At 37.4% G+C, this 24,432-nt stretch overlaps 1 protein-coding gene across 1 annotated transcript in view; it reads left to right on the top strand.

Annotated features, from left to right (window-relative positions):
- Positions 1-24,432, top strand: part of LOC150094582 (voltage-dependent calcium channel subunit alpha-2/delta-3-like) — a 1,537,934-nt gene that overhangs the window by 1,258,712 nt on the left and 254,790 nt on the right. The window contains exon 27 of the mRNA XM_090412095.1: positions 7,491-7,587. Within this exon, the coding sequence (XP_090268221.1) occupies positions 7,491-7,587 (97 nt within the window). The remainder of the gene's footprint in view (positions 1-7,490; positions 7,588-24,432) is intronic.

Here is a 24,432-nt window from a genome sequence, read left to right as displayed (position 1 = left end):
ATCAATACACCAATGAGCAGTACAAGGCTCAGGCTAGGAAGGTTACCAGCATAGTAAGAAAAGCTAAATCAGATTATGAGAAGACCTTAGCTAAGGAGATAAGGGTAATCCCAAAGAGTTCTTCCGCTATGTGGCAAGTAAAAGGAAGAATGACTTTGGAAGGATAACTTTAGTGGGTGCTGATGGTATTGAGGTGACATATTCGGATATAATAGTAGAGTTACTGAATGATCACTTTTCAAAAGTCTATCACCCAACTGAGGATATCTCTGTACCTGTAGCAATAACTAATGTGAGAATTGAAGTTAAGAAATCAGAGGTACATTGAAAATCATAGTATATATTAAGAAATCATAGTATATTGCAAAATTTAAATGCAAACACTGCTGTAGGTTTAGATGGAATATCATCTTGGGTGTTGCGTGAATGTGCAAAGGAATATGTGTAAATGTGCAAATGTCAATGCCTCTTACTTGGTTATTTAACTTAAGTTTGAACTCTGGTATGGTCCCTAGGGAGTGGAAGGAAGGCAAAGTAGTTAATTACAGACCAATCACTATCTTGAGAGTGGTGGTATAAGTATTGGAAAAGTTAGTTACAGACAAAATTCAAGAATGGGTGGATCAGGATATGATACTCTATAGGGGCCAACATGGTTTTGTTAAAGGTCAATCCTGCCTTAGCAATTTATTAGCTTTTTATAATAGAATGACATCTGAGTTGGACAAAGGAAATGGCTACACAGTGGTACTTCCGGATTTTGCTAAGGCTTTTGAGATACCCCATGGAATACTGTTGCGCAAATTGAAGCAGATGGGGATTGATACTAAACTGGTGATATGGATAGGAGTATGGCTCAGGGAGAGATACCAGAAGGTGGTGTATGGAGAAGCAGAGTTCAGGATGAGGCAGGTGACCAGTGGTGTGCCTTGCGGTTCTGTGCTTGGGCCATTGTTGTTTAATTTGTACATAAATGATATAGGAAATGACTTAAAGGGAGATATTCAGTTGTTTGCTGATGATGCAAAGTTGGGTAGCACAATAAAAAGTCAAGCTGATGTTGAGAGTTTGCAGGGTGATGTAAATAAGCTGGTAAAATGGGCAAAGGATAAAGAATGTCAGTTCATTGTGGAAAAGTGTAAAGTTATGCATTTGGGATTAAAAGATACCAGCTGTGCACCACATTGATGGAACAGTACTCCAAGAGATTGATGAGGCTAGGGACTTGGTGGATAGGGAGATGACGTTCAGAGGACACATTGCTAAGGTGTCCAAGATTGCACATAGGATTACTTGGTTATTGAAGAACACACTAACATCAAGAGATAAAGAGGTTATTATTCCCCTTTATAAGGCATTGATACTTCCACATTTGGATTACTGTGCTCAAGCTGGTCACTGGATTCCTTGGAGATTAGGAGGTTATGGAAAGGGTTCAGAGTCGAGTGACTATGCTGGTGAGTGATGTAAAAAATGCTCACTACATTGATAGATTGAGAGCTTGTGGATTGAAGAGGTTGGTTGATAAGGTGGAGAAGAGGGGGAAATGTTTCAGCTGTTTGATAGTGATGGAAGAACAAGAGGTCATCCATGGAAATTAAGGAAAAGTGTGGTTAACAAGGATCTGAGAATGAGGTTTTTTCTTGGAGGGTGGTGAAAGAGTGGAATGCGTTGCTTGACTCGGTTGTGAGTTCTTAATATGTAAATGAATTCAAGAAGAGATATGATAGATATTGTTTTGATAGTTTGGGTATCGCGAGTTGAGTCTACTGACTCCATGGAGATACCCGTAATAATATTAATAATAATTTTAGAGTAAAATTTGGATCTATGCAGGATTGGCTTTTCAGTAACCATTTTGTCCTTCTAGTAGTTTGCCCTCTACAATACTGCTTAGCTTCTCTTTTAATATTCCTGCATATATTTTATATCATGTATTTAGCAGACTAATTCCCCTATAGTTATTGCAATATTCTTTATTTCATTTTTTATAGATTGGGATAACCAGTGCTTTTTTTGAAGAGTTAGGAGTTTTTCCTGACATTCAAACCACATTAAAAAATTTCAGAAGTCTTTCATTAAAATTTTCACCTGCGTTTTTGTATTAGTGCAGGGAATTTAAGGAGAAAGGTGATCGGAATGCACAGGTCAGAAGGATAACTAGAGTGGTAAGAAAAGCAAAAGCAGATTATGAAAGGAAGTTAGCAAAGCAGGCTAAAGAGAATCTCAAACAGTTCTTTCAATATGCTGCAAGTAAAAGAAATAATGTATATGGCAGAATGACTTAAATGAATGCCAATGGTAGGGAGGTAACTGAATCAGTCGAAATAGTAGAATTACTAAGTGAACACTTTGCAAGATCATATCATCCAGGTGATATTGCAGGAAGAAGAGAGCCAAAAGTTTATACGAGAACTGAGGTAAATGAAATGAAGGTCCATATCATATTACAGAACCTTAATGTAAATGCATCTGTGGGATTGGATGGTATACCAGCTCGAGTTTTACATGAAGTGGAGAGTGTACTGTTGGTGTCCTTGACACATTGTTTAATCTGAGTCTCAGCTCTGGGTTTGTCCCAAGGGGGTGGGAAGAGAGGAAAATAGTTCCATTGCATAAAGGAGGCTCCAAGACTGATGTAGCAAATTACCGATCAATCAGCATATCAGGTGTTACTGTCAAAGCATTAGAGAAGTTGTTCAAGAGCAAAATACAGGAAAGGATAGATGGCAATGGGATACTGTATGGGGGTCAGCATGTTTTTGTGAAGGGTAGGTCATGCCTCATTAACTTGCTCACGTTTTATAATACGGTGACAGCTGAATTGGATAAAGGTACTGGGTTTACAGTGATATTGCTGGACTTTGCAAAGGCCTTTGACAGAATACCACATGGAATTCTAATCAGTAAACTGCAGCACACATGGGGATAGATATATGATTGGTGAGATGGATAGGTGGATGGTTGATGAAGAGATATCAGAGAGTAGTTTATTCAAGAGTAGAGTCCAAAAGATTTTTGAGTAATAAAAATTTGATTTTGTAGATATGCATTTTTATTCTGTAAAATTACAGGACACTTAAACAATATGTAATCTAATACTGATTAAAAAGATATGGATTTCTATAATACACTACATTATTTGGGTGGGTCTGTGGGATCCCACCTTACCACTTTTGTAACATTTTCCCACCTCACCAGCGCTGAGTTAATGTGGCCAAATGTAAAGTTATGCATTCTGGAGTGAAAAGAATACCAGCTGTATACCACATTGGTGGAACTGTACTCCAGGAAATTGATGAAGCCAGAGACTTCAGGGTGTTAGTGGATAGGGATTTAAAGTTTAGACGGCACATAGCAAAAGTGACTAAAGCAGCTCATCAGATTACTTTGTTACTGAAGAATACTTTGACAAGCAGAGACAAGTAGGTTATTGTTCCTCTTATAATCTGGATGCCAGGATTTCTTGGTGATGAGGAGGAGGTGGAGAGGATCCAGAAGCAAGTGATCAAGATAGTAGCAAGTTTATGGAATGAACCTTACGAGAATAGGTTGAAGATTTGTAGGTTACAAAAACTGGCTGACAGGCAGAAAAGGGTAATATGACTGAGACATACAAACTACTGAGGAGTTTTTACAATATTAATTCAGCGGAAATTTTTCAGAACAAGTGTGGTGGTGGTGGGAGAACTAGGACTATCCTTGGAAACTGAGTAAGAATGTAGTTAGCAAGGGTGTTAGATCCAAGTTTTTTGCTTGGAGAGAATGAGTGAAATAGGTTGCCAGAGTCTGTTGTGGGTGCCATGACTGTGAATGAGTTCAAAGCAAAGTATGATAGATAGGGTGCAAATGTTGGATAGTTCTTGACATGATGTTTAGGGCCTCCCTCGATAAGTGTAAGGACTCCTTGGAGTAGTCCATAATAATAATAAAAGGGGCTCCTTTATTGAACCATTCTAAATTATTCATAATATGTTCAAGATGAGGCAAGAGACGAAAGGGATGAGTAGTAAAATTAACTTTCCTACCGGCTAAGGTGGATGAAATATCCAGACCACTATAGCATTCTGCATGGATCAAAACTTCATTGGCATTGTACCTTTTATCATGCCATTACCTCCCTCCACCGTTAATCCCTTTACGGCTATTTTAGAGCCATTAGTGGATTAACTGTTAGCCTTTTGTGTCACCTATCTTTACGCAAACTGTTTTACTTGGAATTTCCTTTATTGTCCCAAGATATTTGACTTTTTTGCCTCTAAAATGATTTGTTGTGTTTCTTCCCAAAAATTGAAACGAATTTCACATGTGCGAAAATATCAGTCCTGAAAGAACTGTCGATCAGCCTTTGCAATGAATCTATTTAGTAATAGTAAATTTACTGTATTTTATTCTTCAAATCAGTGCAACAGAACAGTTGCACTGGTTGTTCTTGCACTTTACTCACAATATAGAAACAATTTTTTTCGTGAATTTTCAAAAGTTTGCATTGAACATATTATGTCACATGTTTATATTTTTAAATAATATAATATTTATTGAAATAAATATGACCTTTTGCTTTCTTTCCTAGCAAAATACCGTTATATGGATCATCACATTTCAGTTTTAGAAATGAACTTTTTTTTGTTGTTGTTGTTTTGTTTTGTTTTATGAACAACAAATTATGTTATATTGCATAACTGTGTTTCCGATTGTGAATCTTTTTAGTATCAAAAATTTATATCCGATGATGCCTTTTTTTTTTTGTAGGATGCACATTACGATAATATCCAGTGCATAACCACCGTAGATATGTTGAAAATATAATATGAAGGATATCATATACAGAATGATTCAAAATTTATGCTCATTTTGAAGATTTTCTAATGCGTATGCCCCCCCCCCCTTATCCTCTCCTGGAATTCAATTACATAACCACTCTAAATTTCTACAGGTTTGAAAACATTTCCAGACGGCATTCAAAATCTATTACTTCATTTTACTGTTTTGACAAAAGAAATAAGACAATGATATTGTTGTATTATTGCCATGAAGCTTCTTATTCTGTACTTTGCAATCTAAAATCAGCTGTTCTACTGTCTGCTGAAATGATTTGAAATTTTAGCAATAATGTGCTATATTTTCACCATGTAAAGCTGTTTATATGCATACTACACAAAAGAAAGTTCAGTAGTATTATTTTTGTTTCTTTTTCTTAAAATAATCTAAATATTTTTACTTCTACTTCTGGTTGCTATTCCTGAAGTAATCTACATCTTAGAAATACTTGATAGTAATCCTTTTAACTGGAGGAAAAGGTAAAGGCTTAGATAACTCTCAGTACTATTGAGAAAGAAAAGACAGAACACTTAGCCAGAAGGGACACTAAAGTGCCTCAAGCTGTAGTGCGAGATACATCAAGAATGTCGTGTTTCATTTTCAATTGTTGATTAGTAGACATCCTGACACAGAAAAAAATACAGACATTTCTTTTACAGGCTGATACGGTATTTATGCTGAAATAAGTTCTTAATTTATAATGATCAGTTTCATTTTTATTATTGAAAAATTATAAATTATTTCATACAGTTATCTTGAAAAAGAAGATTTGAATTATTTTAAAAGAAAAATGAGCATATACTTCACATAATCTTATTTTATGGGAGGGGGGAAGGTTATAGACTTATTCAATCTGCAGATATTTCAGAGAATTTATTTTATAAATCATTCGCAAGACAACTGTTACAAATGTAAATCACTTGGGGAAACATGTCCATTCATTTTAGTGTAAATAGTAGCAAAGGTTTAGCCACTTCAACAATGCCACGTATCTAAACTAGAAGAAAATGTCGTTATATCTGCTGATGTTGGAACTCTTACGTAAATAATTTTTTCTGACATGATTTCTCTATTAGTTATAATGTAATCAATCTACAGATTTTTGCGCTCTTGTATTCTACTATCTTATGGGCAGTGATTTCTTCTTTGTACTACAAGAATAAAAAATCAGATAACACAGGAAAAATATGTAGTAATTTCTTTTTCATTGGGTGAATTTACAGTGTTCTTTCTTTATATTTTGAAAAGAAAGTACAAATGATTTTTTTCTTACTATTTTTGCCATTATAACATCTGATACAATTATAAGAGTGACATTTTACCGTTTTTCTCCCACACGAGAAAAAGAAATATGACAATAATATTGTTGATTCTGTCGAACTTCTGTGGTGGAAATTTTTAATACAAAACATTGTAATTTAAATATATATATATATATATATATAAGCAAAAGTATCACTTACTATAAAATTGGAGCATAATATCTGAACTAGCAGAAATATATACATATCAATTTAAATCGTAACTGTTGATTGCATTTTGTAATGACCAATTATACAGGGAAACCAAGAAGATGAAAGTGTAAAGAACAGTAGATTACAATCTTCTTCTTCTGTAGCTTCTCCCACTTAAGTGGGTGACTGTTGGTGATGAGTCTCCTCCACATCCTCCTGTCTTGGGCTGTCACCACATCCAAGTTCTTCATCCTCAAGTCCTGTTCTACCAGCTCCCTCCATCTCTTCTTTGGCTGCCCACGCTTCTTCCTTCCTCGCACATCCATCTGCATGACCCTTCTTCCCACATATTCGTCCTCCCTCCTCATCACATGACCAAACCATCTCAACCTTGCCTCCTGTATCTTCGCTCCTAAGTTTGTAACTTTCACTGTTCCCCTCACATAGTCATTTCTCAGATGATCCTTTCTGGTCACACCGCACATCCACCTAAGCATTCTCATCTCTGCTACTTCCATCCTGCTGATGTTATTTTTCCTCAGGGCCACAGTTTCTATAGCATATGTCATAGCTGACCTCACTACTACTTGGCTTGATTGATTAAATACTACTTGTACATTTTTGTTTCCCTTTAAAAGAAAAGTCACAATTTCCTAGTATGTTCCTTTATACGCTTCATGTAATTAATTATTGCTCTCTTCTTTATCCTGCATCTCTGCATTCTCCTGGTTGCTCATTTCTTCTCACAGTGATCCCTTTGTCACCTATCCTATTTTGCATTCTAATCTTTGGATTATATTCAGATGTTACTGCTGTTAAATATTCTTTGACCAATTCCCTAAGCAGCATTAATTTGCACCATATGATTCCATTTTACTCCTTGATTTCTTTTTAACTTTCTACAAGCATCCACCTTGTAGTTATATACACATATCCTTTCCTCACAGGAGTCCTTATATCCCTGGCCATCACCCAGATGATTATCTCATGGTCACTTTCATCCTTCAGAGGTGAATTCAACACCTCATTTATGTCACCTTGAAGCAGCAATTAAGTCTCGGATGCTCAATTGTTGTATATCATCCAGTTGGTAATGAATGTTTTTCTTTTAATTGTAATATTATATTAAAATGCAATATTCATATGCAATAAAAAATTATATGTTTTTACAGAAGTCACATATTGCTAAACATTTTCTGTGCATTTAACTTTCAGGTGAACGTGAGCTGTTACAAAGCTTAGTGTTTGATGCAGTAGCTACAGATGTTGATACAAAAAAACACCCACCTTCAAAATTTGGTTCACAGTATGAGTATGTATTCCTATTTTCTGAATGTAGTATTATGTTATATTTTTCATTTGTTTTAGTGCATAAGAATATATTAGGAGTCAATATTATGTTAATTGTAAATATAGCAGTTCTGTTACAACTGTCATGTTTTATTTCAAACTGGCAGGAATCAAATTCTTCTCTTAGGGGTCACAAACTAGTTAATTCATATTGCCTAGACTGACTGCTGTGATTTTTCATTAATGATTCTTTAGAATAATGGATTGCAAAGAAATCATTACATGACTCAGTACTCTCCTGTTATTCATATTAGTGCTTCTCATCATAAACAATAAGAGAAGAGAATAAAAAATATAACTAATTTATTGAATTTACTAATCCTAACATTTTGCTGGTTTTCTACTCAGTATCTTCAGAGTGCAAATTGCAATTGTGACAAGTACACAGGACTCAGAGTCATTGTAAAAACATGAGCTGGTTGACCATAAAGTTTATTTGTCCTAATGTCCTATCAATGGATAGAACTATCCATATCCTAGATAGAACTATCCTATCCGTTCATTTTCAATTGAAATTTGAATTGTTTTTACAGTGACTTAGTTGAGTGCTGTACAATTCTCACACTTGTAATTCGTGCTCTGAATATGCTGAATAGAAAGGAAGTTCAATAAATTAATTATATTTTTCTTCTCTTGGTGTTGTTTATACTAAGAAGCACTAATATAAGTAATCAACAATACCTAAGATTTTCTATACATACTCTCTTATTATGTCCATGATATGTTTATTATTATTATTATTATTAATGTGGCTCCCACCAAGCAAAAGGTGTTTGTAAACTTATAGTGCATTAATGCTGTGAATGGGCAAAGTACTTCTTTTATTAATTTTATACATTTTATTTTTTTTTAATTTTTATTTATTTTTACTTAGTCCAGATAGCCTACTCCAGAGACCAAACATGGACCCCTTCAACTCACATTAGGCCTCCACTAAGCAGGACAGTGTTTCATTTCAAGTGATGAAAATTCATCTCCCACCTAAAGACATTCATGAAAATCTATGCCTGTGGTGGGATTTGAACCTGCAGCCTGTTGGTTGGAGAGCTGTTATGCTAACCACTTGGCCAACCAGATAGGCATTTACAACTAAATCACATGAAAATAAATATCATGCTAGCTTCAAAAGGGGAGGGGGGGGGAATTTAATTACTGTGGATATCTATCTATTTTTCTTTACAAAATGAGATTGTCTGTCAACCCATTTCTAAATGAGAGTCCTAACCAACTTTTCTAAAATCTTCTCTTCCACTCTTGTGATACTAATTCGTTGATAGTCGGATACATCAGTCTTTGCACTACCATTGTACAATGGGATTACCATACATTCTTTTCACTCCTGTGAATCTTCCCTGTTCTGAGATTCAAATTATGTAGTCTGGTCAAAGGCATCATTTGCCTACTGAGTTAATGTGAAGTCATTAGCCTCTATATACAAGTAGCTGAGTCATAAAGTCACTTCACATGCAAACTTTGTTTGCTTACACTTGGATAAAGGATGAAACCAAGAATAAAATTTCTTGGCATCTTTAATTTATAGTGTAACCAAGTGAAAAAAATTTCAACATCTATTTCTAATCCAGAGTATTCTAGTAATAATGTGTCACACCTATTGGCTACTTGTATAGGGAAATATGACTTCTGCATTACTCCAACCTTGGTATCACTTCTGGCTCCTCCTAACAAGATGTTAAAGAAGGTTGAAACCAGTCTGAGTTTCAACCTTTATACATAATAAATTTAGTTTAATCCTTTATCCAAGTGTGTGCAAACAAAGTTTGCGCCTGAAAGTATCTTCAGGACTGGGGTAAAGGGGTACAACGCCAGGCAACTCATAGCAAAGGTGGAGCAAGATACAAACACCCCTATCCCAGTATCTCTCATAATGCAAAACACATCTCCTTGTGGATATGTATAATGTTATGCATTAAGGGATTGGCCACTACCCAGACTAGTTTCGACCTTTATTGAGGTCTCTTCAGTGGGAGCCAGGCCTAAGTGGACTACCAGGCAGAAGCATTCTTTCAAAACCTTTATACGTGTCTGCAAGGATGTGCATTGCATTCTAGGATACTAAAGAAACTGGTGCGAAGTTATTAGTCTCTGTTATTATTATTATTATTTCAGGCAACTCCAAGGAGTCGACAGACTCATCGAGGGAGGCCCTAACATCATGTCAAGAACAGCTATTCGACATTCACACAGTATCTATCATACCTCACCTTGAACTCATTCGCGGTCATAGCACCCACAACAGACTCTGGCAGTTTATTCCACTCATTTACCACTCTCCATGTAAAAAACCTAGCTCTAACACCCCTGCTAACCACATTCTTGCCCAGCTTCCATGTATGGCCCCTAGTCCTTCCACCACCAGTCCTATTCTCAAAAATATCTTCTGGATTAATCTTATAGAAACCCTTCAGTAATTTGAATGTCTCAATCATGTCGCCCCTTTTCTGTCTATCGACCAATTTTTGCAACTCACAAATCTTCAACCTATCCTCATAAGGTTCATTCCACAGACATGCTATCATCTTGGTCACTCATCTCTGGACCCTCTCCACTTCCTCCCCATCACGAAGAAACCCTGGTGCCCATAGCTGGGCACAGAAGTCCAGATGGGGTCTTATCAAGGCTCGATACAGAGGAACAACAACTTGTTCGTCTCTGCATGTTAAAGTATTTTTCAGAAGCCAAGTGATTTGGTGAGCTGTTTTAGTTACTTTTGCAATGTGCCCCCTAAACTTCAACTCCCTATCCACCAACACTCCCAAATCCCTGGGCTCATCAATCTCCTGGAGTACGGTTCCACCTATGCGTTATATTGCTGCTATTCTTTTTACCCCAAAGTGCATAACCTTACACTTTGCCACATTAAACTGACATCCATTTTTCCTAGCCCAGTCCTCCAAACTATCCAAATCATCCTGAAAAATTTTGACATCCTGTGCACTCACAATTGCTCTACCCAACTTTGCATCATCAGCAAACAAGTGAACACTTCCTCTCAGATCCTTTCCTATATCATTGATGAACAAATTGAAAAGTAGTGGTCCAAGAACAGAACCCTGCGGCACACCACTAGTCACAAGCCGTCTTTTGGACTCAACTCCTGAATAAACCACTCTCTGGTATCTCTCCATCAACCACCCTCCTATCCATCTCACCAACCCTATATCCATTCCCATCTGCTCCAGTTTACTGATTAGAGTTCCATGTGGTATCCTGTCAAAGGCCTTGGCAAGGTCCAGTAGAATCACTGTAAACCCATTACCCTTATCCAGTTCAGCCGTCACTGTGTTATAAAACATGAGCAAGTTACTGAGGCATGATCTACCCCTCACAAACCATGTTGTTCCCATACAGTATCCCATTTTCATCTATCCAATCCTGTATTCTTCTCTTGACTAATTTCTCCAAGATCTTGACAACGATTCCTAATATGCTAATCAGTCGGTAATTTACAACAGCAGTCTTGGAATCTCCTTTATGCAGTGGAACTATTTTCCCCTCTTTCCACCCCCTCAGGACTAACCTAGACCCGAGACTCAAATTAAACAAAATGATCAAGGGTACTGACAATTCTTTAGCTGCTTTACGTACGACACCAGCTGGTTTACTATCCAATCCTGTATTCTTCTCTTGACTAATTTCTCCAAGACCTTGACAATGATTCCTGATATGCTAATCAGTCAGTAATTTACAACAGCAGTCTTGGAACCTCCTTTATGCAGTGGAACTATTTTCTCCTCTTTCCACCCCCTCGGGACTAACCCAGACCCGAGACTCAAATTAAACAAAATGATCTAGGGTACTGACAATTCTTTAGCCGCTTCACGTACGACACGAGCTGGTTTACCATCCAATCCCACAGGTGTATTGACAAGGTTTTGCAATAGACTACTCATTTCCACCTCATTCACCACAATTCCAATATAATCTATTGGTTCATTCATTACTGCAATGTCACCACGTCACCACCTGGATGATATACTTTTGCAAAGTGCTCACTCAGTAATTCAACTATATCAACTGATTCGGTTACCTCCCTACCATCGGCATTCTTTAAATTCATTCTGCCATATACGTTTTTTCTTTTACTTTCAACATATTGAAAAAACTGTTTAGGATTCTCTTTAGCCTGCATGGCCAATGCTCTTTTGTAATCCTTTTTTGCTTTTCTTACCACACTCGTTACCCTTCTGGCCTGCGCTTTATATAATTTATGTGCCTGCCGGTCACCTTTCTCCTTAAATTCCCTCCATAGTTGTTTCTTTTTTTGCAGCGCAAGCTTAATGGTATTATTCATTCATTTATTATTATTATTATTATTATTAAACAAGACCTCATGGAGTCAAAGACTCATCTAGGAGGTCCTTTTATCTCACACACATCTCATCATACCGGGTCTTAAACACATTCAAACTCCTTGCAGACACCATACTCTCAGGTAAGGCATTCCAATCATTCACAACTCTGCACGAAAAAAACCTGCCTCTCACTCCCCTACTCACACCCTCTTTATACAGTTTCCAGGTATGACCTCTGGTTCTCCCCTGATCTCCCACTATTCTCTGTAGAACTTCTCCACCATTGATCCTATAACAACCCCTTACCAACTTGTAGGTCTCTATCATATCTCCCCTCTTCCTTCTCTCCACTAGACTCTGCAAATTACATCTTTTCAATCTTTCCTCATACTCGACATTTCAGAGGTCAGAAACTACCTTAGTCAGTCACCTTTGGACCCTTTCCAACATCTCTTCATCCTTCTGAAAACCAGGTGACCAAATCTGGGCACAGTAGTCCATGTGTGGCCTAATCAAAGCCTTATACAATGGAACAAGAATCTCCCTACTTCTACACGTCAGTGTCCTCCTCATCATTCCCAGAAGTCTTTGTGTTGTCTTCACAATTTTGGCGATGTGTCCCCTAAATTTTAGGTCCTTATCCACTATCACTCCCAGATCTCTTATTTCCTCTACTTCCAACAATATATTCTCACCAAGCATAAATTCTGCATCCCATCTTTGTTTTCCAAATTTTAAAACCTTACATTTTGCAACATTGAACTCACATCCCCATTTGCTTGCCCAATCACTCAATTTATTCAAGTCTTCTTGCAAGGCCACAACATCTTCACTACTCTTTATGGTTCGTCCCAACTTTGCATCATCTGCAAACAACTGAATATCTCCATCCAAATCTTCGCCAATATCATTAATATACAAGTTTATTATTCAGACTCTAGGTACACAGTCAGCTATTGCTTCATGCAAACACTTCTTAACCGCCTCCCATGCACTATCAACTTCTAGCCCTTGCAGTTTTACATGCCATGGCACTGAACCAATCTCTTAAGCTTGTCATACTTACCAGCCCGATAATTCCACATGTATCCTGTCTTAATTGTAAATTCCACACCTTTAGCCACCTCCCAAGTCAAGACCCTATGATCACTCTCACCAATTGGTGGCAACGTGATCTATATACAAATAGCCCAGTCGTTAAGTGACTTCACTTGCAAACTTGGTTTGCTTACACTTGAATAATTGATGAAACCAAGAATATAATTTCTTAACATCTTTAATTTATAGTATAACCAAGTGAAAGAACTTTCAACAAACCTGCTATATAATTCAAAATATAATCTTAAAAAGAGCAGTACATGATGGAAGGGACACTTGGAACAAGAAAATTGCATCTCAGAATCTGTATATTATTAACACAAGATTCATCGTGTAAGGTACACTTTGTTACACATAAATCTTATCAACTGTGCTTTAAATTCAGTCAATGTGTCCTCAATCATCACACTGTCAGGCAATGCATTTCATTTACCAACCATTCTCCATAAAAAGAACCTGCTGCTTACACCCACACCTTCTATATAGAGTTTCCAGGGATGGTCCTCTCCTGTACTTGTGTTCTTCTTTTCATTCCATGAAAAATTTCTTATACTTGAACCATTCTTTTACATTAAACAACCTCTACCTCTCAATCAGACTGCCTCTCCTTCTGTTAATGAGGCTTTGCAAATTACATTCCCTGAATCTTTATAATCACACATTCCAATAATCAGTTATTACCTCAGACAGTCACCTCGAAACCCTTTCTAATATATCCTCATCAGCATGAAAAACAGATGACTAAATATTCTCCCAATAATCCATATGAGACCTGATTGAGGCCTAATACAATGAAAACTAATAGAAATAGAATGTGGTACAAAGTTGAAATAAACAGGTTAGTGTATCTGACAGGATGCTGTTATAGGCCAGGGAATACACAGAATACTGATTGTGAAAAGTGTAGGCAAATTAGTTGGGCATGTAAAAAGAAGGTGATCCTGATGGGAGACTTTAATTACAAGAATATAGATGGAAAGCAGGAGATAGTGTATGGGAACAAAGAGAGCAAGTTTGTGGAATTTCTGAGAGATAAGTATCTTAAGCATCATGTGATTGAAGCAAGTAGACACTTTAATGTTTTAGATTTGGTGATAACTTCACACTGCCATCAATTGGTGAGAGTGATCATTATTATTATTATTATTAAACAAGACCTCATGGAGTCAAAGACTCATCTAGGAGGCCCTTTTATCTCACACACATCTCATCATACCGCATCTTAAACACATTCAAACACCTTGCAGACACCACACTCTCAGGAAAGGCATTCCAATCATTCACAACTCTGCACGAAAATAACCTGCCTCTCACTCCCCTACTCACACCCTCTTTATACAGTTTCCAGGGATGACCTCTGGTTCTCCCTTGATCTCCCACTATTCTCTGTAGAACTTCTCCACCATTGATCCTATAACAACCCCTTACCAACTTGTAGGTCTCTATCATATCTCCCCTCTTCCTTCTCTCCACTAGACTCTGCAAATTACATCTTTTCAATCTTTCCTCATACTCAACATTCCAGAGGTCAGAAACTACCTTAGTCAGTCGCCTTTGGACCCTTTCCGACATCCTTCTGAAAACCAGGTGACCAAATCTGGCACAATAGTCCATGTGTGGCCTATCAAAGCCTTATACAATGAAACAAGAATTTCCCTACTTCTACACGTCAGTGTCCTCCGCATCATTCCCAGAAGTCTTTGTGTTGTCTTCACAATTTTGGCAATGTGTCCCCTAAATTTTAGATCCTTATCCACTATCACCCCAAGATCTCTTATTTCCTCTACTTCCAACAATATATTCTCACCAATCATAAATTCTGCATCCCATCTTTGTTTTCCAAATTTTAAAACCTTACATTTTACAACATTGAACTCACATCCCCATTTGCTTGGTAAATCACTCAATTTATTCAAGTCTTCTTGCAAGGCCACAACATCTTCACTACTCTTTATGGTTCGTCCCAACTTTGCATCATCTGCAAACAACTGAATATCTCCATCCAAATCTTCGCCAATATCATTAATATACAAGTTAAATAGTAATGGCCCTAAAACAGATCCCTGAGGCACTCCACTAGTGACTTTCCTTTTCCTGGATATTGCACCCCCATACACAACTTGTTGATACCTATCAGATAGCCAGTCTCCAATCCAATGCACTAATCTAATATCCAACCCCATCTGTTCTAGTTTGACTGTCAACTTATCATGAGGTACTCTATCAAAAGCTTTTGCGAAATCCAAGTATATTACTGTGTATCCTTCTCCTCTGTCCAAGGAAGCAGCCACCTTATTGTATATAAGTAAGTAGATTACTAAAACACGACCTCTCTTTAGCAAATCCATGCTGTCCATCAAATATTATACCATTGTTGTCAACCCAACTCTGGATCCTAGTTCTCACAAGCTTCTCCAACAACTTAACCACAACACCTGACACACAGATAAGCCTATAGTTTGATGCTTGAGTTCGATCACCTCCTTTATGAAGTGGCACAATCTTGCCCTCGTTCCACTCTTTAGAGACTTGACTGAGTGCAAGACTCATATTAAAAAAATATGGCAAGGCAGGTGTCAACTCTCTGGCACATTACTTCAGAATACGCGGTGATATATTATCAAGTCCCACAGCCTTATTTACATCTAGTTTACTCAACTCCCCAAACACCTGTTGCTCACTTACAGTCAGTCTCTCCTCCCCATCATCAACTGCTCTTAATCTCTCCATGAAGTCACATTCACAAGATTGAAAGATCTTTATGAACTGCTCATTAAGTATCTCCACCACACATTCTGCAACAGCTGTCTTTATACCATTTCCTCCAATCAGTGTCATCCTTCCATAATCATTCTTTCTTTTGCTGGCTACATATCGAAAGAACTCCCTAGGATTCTTTTTATCTTCATTAGCTAACTGCTGTTCATATCTCTCTTTAGCTACTCTCACCAACCAAGTCACCCTCCTTGCCTGGTCTTTGTAGACCTCATGAAATTGGTTACTTCCACTTATCTTATGCTGCCTCCACAGTGCCCTTTTTTCTCTGTATTGCATGCTTAATCTCTTTATTCATCCATCTCACACCTACCTTATTTAACCTTCTCACCCATGGTATACATTTAGACATTGCATCCACTAAATATTTTTTGAAAATCCCCCAAGCTGCATTGAACTCTTTTCCAGCTAACTCCTCATTCCATGCTACCCTTGCAAGCTGTCTCCTTCATAATCACCCCCCTTGTAGTTCCACATATACCCTTTTTTCACAGGGGTTATTGCACTGCTGGCAACCACCCAAGTAATCACCTCATGGTCACTTTCACCAATTGGTGGATGATTTGATACCTCATTGATAATTACATCCTCCGATGAGATGACCAAATCCAAGACCCTTAATCCTCTTGTGCCCTCTGTTACATACTGTCTGAGGTCGTTATTCCTCAAAAACTCAAGAAACTCATTTTCTTTACTTCCAGTTGCTATCTCTTCATTCCAGTCTATATTGCCATAATTAATATCACCCATAATGATCACTCTTTTCTTATTTGCTTGGCTTATTTGACTATGCATTTCACTATCACAACCATCCACATTACCTGGTCTATAACAAGATCCCACCAAGTATTTGATTCTATTCACCTCTATCTCACACCATACTGCCTCAAAGCCACTGGCCTCATTTCCCTCTTGCATCTCTACCTTGTATGGACATAACTCTTTCTCTATCATCAATAGCACTCCCCCTCCCTTTTTACCCCTTCTATCCTCACGAAACACATCATACCTTTCCATCTCTATTCCTGTCAGGATGTCATCCTCATCTAACCATGTCTCACTTATTCCGACAATCTCTGGGTGCACAGACGCAATTAGTGCAACCATTTCATCCGCCTTGTTTCTTATACTTCTAGCATTGGTATACAAACACAACAACTCATTTCTGGATCTACAGCTAGTTCCACTGATACCACTCACTCGATGTGATCTCTCCATGCTGGACTGGGGCCATTTCCCTTTCTGCTTCTTCATTTTAGAACCCTTTGCAATTCCATCTGTTTCCTTTTGATCCCTGATCATCCCATTACTTTCCTGCCTACATATGCTCTCACCTCCTCTTGGAGCATCCACCTTTCTCACGCTGTGTGTCCCTCTCCACCCTGAGCCTCCCCGTTTCCCTGCTCCTCTTGCACACCCATTCTCTCATTTTCTATACTCATACCACTCACTTCCCCATTCATTTCCACTCTTCAATCTCTCCTGTCTTACTCTCCTGCTCTTCCACATCACTCCCCTCTCGATCTGATTCATTCTCTCTATTCACTTCTCCACTTTCCAGCAGCAGTCTCTCCAAGCGACTCACACCATAACCACTCAAATGCAGTCCATCGCTCCCATACAGCTCACTTCGTCCCTCAAACTCATTCCACACATTAACAAACTGTACTTCCCTCTCCTCACACATTTCAGCCAGAATATCATTCATAATCCTTGCTCTCCGCCTCATTTCACCACAATCATACCTAGGCAACACACTGACTACCCTTCCTGTCACACTATTCTCCTTTATCTTTCCAAGAAGTCTCCTGACATTCATTTTGACATGCTCTTTGTTCTCTCTCAAATCATTTGTACCAATTAATACAATTAACTTTTTTGCTCGTTCCTGCCTCATATTCAATGCCTCAATCACTCTACTAATTTTACCACCTGTAAAACATACCTTGTGCATTTTATCCTCTAGCACACCTTTAATAATGGAGTCGCCATACAACGCCACTCGCTCATCTTTTGTTAACTCTTTCATGCCATCATGATTTATTTTAATAGTTTTGACCTGAATTCTCTTAATTTCATTTCTTGCTTCATCCAATCCAATTCACCTTCCGAACCTCGCGACACATTCTCTCTATCATTAAATCTTTCTAACTCTCGACCCCCTCTTCTCACTTTCCCTCTCATTCATCCTTCTTTGTTTCCGTACTTTCGGTCCAACATACGTTCAACTTTCACTATCATTCTTCTCACTTTTACTCTCACATATCTTTCTTTGTTTCCGTACTTTCGGACTAACATGCATCCAACTTTCGCTATCATTCTTCTCACTTTTCCTGTCATTCATCTTTCTTTGGTTCAGTACTTTCGTTCCAACATGCATCCAACTTTCGCCATCAGTCATCCTTTTTTCGCTATCATTCATTCTTTCGATTTTTTTTACTTGCGATTTCTGCATCACGCCATTTCTACTTTCATTCGTTCTCTCAATTTCGTTTCTTTCCGCCTCACTTTCGTCCCTTTTAACATCCATTACGGTTGTCAAATCGCTCTTTTTCTTTTTTCCTGATTTTTTAACATTTTTTCGCCTGTCTTCCTCGCCATCCTCCTCTTTCAAACGTGCACTCGCGACACAATCGGTACTAGCACTTTCTGTCATCAACTTCATATTCGCATTCATCAATTCCTCGTTCAGGTCACATTTCGCACACACCCTTCTTCCATCTGCACTAAACATCCAGAAATCATTTATGTAATCGAAGGAATACATATAACAGACCTCACACTTAACGAAACGACTGAAATCCAAATTAAAATCATGGAATGACAATGCCGCCGCCATTTTTTTTTTTTCTCTGCAGGTTACTAGGTCTAATATTAATGATTTCGTATTTAGTTTAAGCAAGAAAAAAAAAACCACACTAATAATATCGGTAGCGTACAATGTTTACAGCCGCTCTTACTTAAACAATTACGCATATATACTTAATTATTCCTAGTAAAACTTATCTGAATCAGGAGCTCTTCAAAACACGTCTGTAGCGCTTGACCCACTAGCGCCCTCTAGTGGGCGCTAGTTGGTCAAGCGCTACGGTCGTGTTTTGAGGTACTTGTTTGGAAAGTGATGAAACAAGAAAAAGGTCACTCACTGTCAAAAATGGATACATATGGAAGTGTAAAGCAGATGATTATAGGAAGCTCTGTAGTCACTTACCATCAGTAAGTTGGGTAGATGAGCTGAGTGGAAAAGATATTAACAATGCATGGAAACTCATAAGGAAGTGTCTGACAAAAGCAATGTATACCTGCATATCAAGGGTTAAGCGAGTAAATGGAGTGGGAGTGAAATGGATGAACAGTGAAATCAAGCAAGCTGTGCTGGAAAAGAAAATATTATGGAGGAGGTTCAATACAGTTGGCGATGATCAGATCTATGAAGAGTATAAAGTGCAGGTTAGAAAGGTGATGACCATCATAAAGAAAGAAATGAGAAGAGATTGGCTGGTCAGGCCAAGGCTAACTCAATGGAATTTTTCCACTACATGGCAAGCAAGAGTAAGAAAAATTATGGCAGATTAACATTGGTGGATAGACATAGCAGCAGACTAACAGCTGCAAAGGATATAGTGGAATTATTGAAAGAGCACTTTATCACCATATATCATACTGGTGTAAATGATCCAGTGCAATATATAGAAGAGTGGCAAGTATTAGGAGAATTGGAAGTGAAAGAAACAGAGGTGTATCAGATGTTGGTTGGCTTAAATGTGAATAAGGCTGTTGGGAACGGATTACATATCACTCCTTATTCTTAAGGAATGTGCATCACAGTTGGTTACGTCCTGGTCCTGATTATTTAAAAAAAAATCTTGCAGTGAGTAGGGTTCCTAAGGAGTAGAAAGAAGACAAATATAGTACCACTCCACAAGCATGGTTCTAAGACAGGTCTCCAATTATAAGCAGTCTGTATAACTGCAGTTGTGATCAATGTGTTGGAGAATTGATAAGGAATAGAATACAGAATTGGGTTGATGGATAGCATTCTTTATGATTGTCAGCATGGATTTGTAAAAGGTAGGTCCTGTTTTAGTAATTTTATGATAAGGTGAACAAGTGCTTTAGATAAGGGAGAATCGTATCCAGTGAAATTCTTAGACTTTGTCAAAGTTTTTGATAGATTACCACATGATAAGTTGGTGTACATGCTGCAGACGATTGGAATAGATAGTGTATTGGTTAGATGGATCAGAGGTTGGCTCTCTGAATGATACCAGCAGGTTGTTTATGATGGAGCAGTGTCTCAAAAAACGAGGGTAACCAGTGCCGTGTCCTAGGGTTCTGCTCTTGGGCCCCTGCTGTTTAAATTTGTTTGTAAACGATGTATCATGTGGACTGACTGGGAATCTTCAGTTATTTGTTGATGATGCAAAGTTGGGAAGAATTATAAGTAGCACTGCTGATGTTACATTCCTTTATGAAGATTTGAATAGACTTTTTACTTGGACAAAAGAATGGGGTTGTAGTTTTAATATCAATAAGTGCAAGGTGTTGCATTTTGGAGTGCAAAAATATAAGGCTCTGTACGATATCGATGGTGCTGTACTGCAGGAAGTGGATGAGATTAGAGATTTGGGAGTGATGGTTGACAGTAAACTAAAGTTTAGAGGGCATATTGCTAGTATTGCAAAGGCTGCACCTCATAGTGCTGCTATGAAAAGTAGTACTCTAACATGCAATGATAAGGAAGTGGTTGTGCCCATGTATAATTCAGTGGTCAGACCACACTTGCACCAGTGTGCTGAGATCTGGTCACCTGATTTTTCAATGTGATGTGGAGACATTGGAAAGGGTTCAGTGACTAAGACAATACCATGCCTGAATATGTATTATGTGTAATTTCAGTTATTCTCCAGATTTGTTTGCCTGCTTTGCAAGACAAAAAGCACTTGAGTTAGTGGAGAAAAAGTCCTACTACCACTGCCATGTGAGAATGACTAACTCACCTTCTGAATCCAGAAGAGATTATGAAAAGAATAAAAGATGAGAGGGGAAGAACCTCAGGTCATTCCTGGAAGTTATGTAAAAGTGTGGTGATGAGGGGTGTGAAGAATAAATTTTTTACATGGAGAATTGTCAGTGAATGGAACACATTATTAGAATGTGTTATTAATGCAAGGAGTTTGAGATTCTATATGATAAATATGTTGTCAGTTGAATGAACCTCCCATAATGAGTCTGTTGACTCCATGGCAGGTGTAATAATAATAATATGGATAGGAGAATGACTGACTTAAAGGTATCAGGAGAGTAATTTATGATAGTGTTAATCTCAGAGAAGATGGCTGAGTAGCAAAGTATACCAGAAGGTTTTTTACTTTGGCCATTGTTGTTTAACTTTATTTTAATTTTATTAGTGTTGATCTCAATAATAATATGTAATCATTTGCTGATGATGCAAAATTAGGAAAAATGATAAGGACATTTTTCAGCACAAAATTTTTGCAAGTGGATTGTAACTAGGTGATTGTGTGGGCAAATAATAATGAATATTAGTTCAGAAAGTGCAAGGTTATGTGTTTTTGACTGAGGACACTGCATGTGGAGTGTGTGTGTGTAATTCTCTGGTGTAATAATGATAATCCACAGTACTTATTGGTTTATAAGGTCCACAATCTGTCCATAAACATTAATTCATGATAAGATGATTAGTCTTGTGCCTAAATATATATTCTTATGTGTAATTTCAGTTATTCTTCAGATTCGTTTGCCTGTTTTGCAAGACAAAAAGCCTGAGTTAGTGGAGAAAAAAATCCTACTACCACTGCCGTGTGAGAATGGCTAACTCGCCTTCTGAATAGTGATAAAGGTTCTTCACACTTGAGACAAGATTCATACATAGGCCCTTTCCATCCAAATGTGCTCCTAGCACATTTGGATGGAAAGGGCTGTGTTTTAACTAGCATATTCAGCCTCTTGCTGACTGAGCTAGGCTCCAATATGCTAGTGTATATAATTGTAGTTACACACAATGCACACAGTATATATAATTACCATTATAAGGATGATGGTTCACTGACAATTCTCCATGTAAAAAATCTACACCTCACTTCACCACACTATTACACAACTTCCAGGGATTGCCTCTGGTTCTTCCCTTCATGCATTCTACTCTTTTTATAACTTCTTCTGGATTAATCCATTAGAATATTTTCACTAATTTAAATGTCACCACTATCATATTACCTATTTTCCTCTTATCTATCAAACTCTGCAATCCACACTTCTTCAGTCTTTCTCTCCACAGCAAGCATTTCAGATTCCTGATATTGTCTTAGTCACTTGTCTCTGGACCATCCCCAATATAATCACAGCACATTGATACCAGGTGAACAGATCTGAGCACAATAGTCCAAGTGGTCTGACCAGTTCTTTATACAGTGGCACAACCACCTACTTATGCCTACATGTTAGAGTACTTCTTATCTTGGCAGCACAACAAAGTGCAGCACTTGCAATATGCCATCCAAACTTCAGTCTGCTGTAAACCATCACTCTCAAATCTCATTCACTTCCAGCAGAAGAGCACCATCAGTATTTTACAAAACCTTTATTTCTACACTCCAAAATGCAACACCTTGCACATATTAATATTAAAACTTCAATCCTACTTCTTTGTCCAGGTCTCTTTCTGAAGGGAATTAATATCAGCAGTGCTACTTATAATTCTCTGCAAGCATCATCAGAAACAACTGAAGAGCCGTTGTTTGTTTATGTAGATCACAGGTGCAGATACATTCATATACTCCCTCATCACCTTTTTTAAAACAAAAAGACGTTATAAAATTAGTCAGTAGAGCTGTCAACGTCTTTTCTAATTGTGCTTCCCTTACAGTTGAACATAACCAGATTCATTATATCTTATCTAGTGGCTCTATTTCTAATAGAAATAACAAAACACTTACTCCATATATCATACAGTCCTCTCAACTGTGTCTGCACAATTCATCATGGACAATGAATTGTCCATGATGAATGGTGAATTCTGAGATCTTTCTGAAGGAATTAACATCAGCAGTGCCACTTATAATTCTCCCCAACTTAAGTGAAATAATAATGGAATAAAAATTTCCATCAAGGTATTAATCTATCCACACTAAGATAACTTACAGAAAGATATTTTAAATTTAAATGAGATAGCCAAAGATTATGGAATGATAATATCAACAAAAAAATCAAAAACAATGGCCTTTAAAGGACAAGGTCCAGTAAGAATTAAAATAGTAATAGATAACAATATCTTAGAACTTATAGAAATTATGAAAGAATTAAACCAGGAACCAGTAATAGAAAAAAATTAAAAAATATAAACATAAATGGATGAAACACGTTGAAAGAATGAAAAGAAAGATTACCAAAACAAGCATTAAATTACAAACCATTAGGAAAAAGAAAACCAGGACGTTCTTTTAAGAGATTCAACGATGATTTCTAATGCCGGAACAGGCCACTATAGGCCTAAATCCTTGACAGGCATTATGATGATGATGATGAATTTTAATTCCATTTAATTTCTATTTCTTAAATTCTGTTATTCTTCCCTTTAGTAATAACAGTTTTCTGTGTATTTGTGTTCCAATAATTTATTAGACATACATTTTTTCTGTTTGTGGGTGTGAGTGTGTGTGTGTGTGTATATATATATATATCTTTGGTCATTTTCAGGATTTGCAGTGGCATCTTTCTCAATGCTAGTACTTTCAGCATTCAACAGGATATCCTGTTATCTGATACTGTTGAAGGCCTTCTCTGAGTGAATGAAGCATATAAATATTCATTTGTAAAATTCTATTGCTTTTTCTATTATTTGCTTTATGGCATATATGCCATTAGTACATTATCATCTCTTATGGAGCATTTGTTGTTCGTAATTTTTAGCCTTACTGCTAATATTTATTAGCAGCAATAGCAAGCTGTATACTGCTAGTGAAGAAGAGAACACAATTTGGTGTAAAGTGGATGACAAACAATATCAAACAGTAAATACAGCTAAAAAAAAAAAATAAGAGGTTATGGAAGAAATACAAGGACAGGGGTGGAGAGCCGATGCATGAAGTATATAAGACTCAGGCCAAGAGCGCGACTAGTATGGTAAGGAAGGTGAAACTGGAATATGAGATGAGATTGGCACTAAGATCCAAAGAAAATCCTAGGGAATTTTTTAGCTATGTGGCCAGTAGGAGGAGAAATGATTGTTCAATGAACACTTTATTAGAATATTTCATCCTGGAGAAGTAACTTTTAATACTGGAGGGATACAGCAGGTTAGAAGTTTAGAGGTGCAATAGGAGAGCGTGTTTCAAATACTGAGTACTCTAGATGTCGATAAAGGAATGGGACTGGATGGTATTATGCACGCGTTTTGAAAGATTGTGCTAAAGAGCTGACAGCTCTGTTGACCTGGCTTTTCAGTGAAAGTCTGACTATGGGAAAGGTAGTAATATGATTGCCTTTTATAGTAAAGTGACAAAAGCAGTTGATGAAGGAAATGCATATTCTGCTTTTTTTTTTTTTTTTTTTTGGATTTTATAAAGTCATTTGACAGGGTATCACATGATACGGTGATA

This window comes from Typopeltis vanoorti, chromosome 22 (genome assembly GCF_054136105.1).
Source record: "Typopeltis vanoorti isolate ZY-2024b chromosome 22, IOZ_Tvanoo_1.0, whole genome shotgun sequence".
NCBI classification, from domain to species: Eukaryota; Metazoa; Arthropoda; class Arachnida; order Uropygi; family Thelyphonidae; genus Typopeltis; species Typopeltis vanoorti.
The sequence above is the reverse complement of the archived record's forward strand: the minus strand, read 5'-3'. Positions and strand labels throughout refer to the sequence as shown.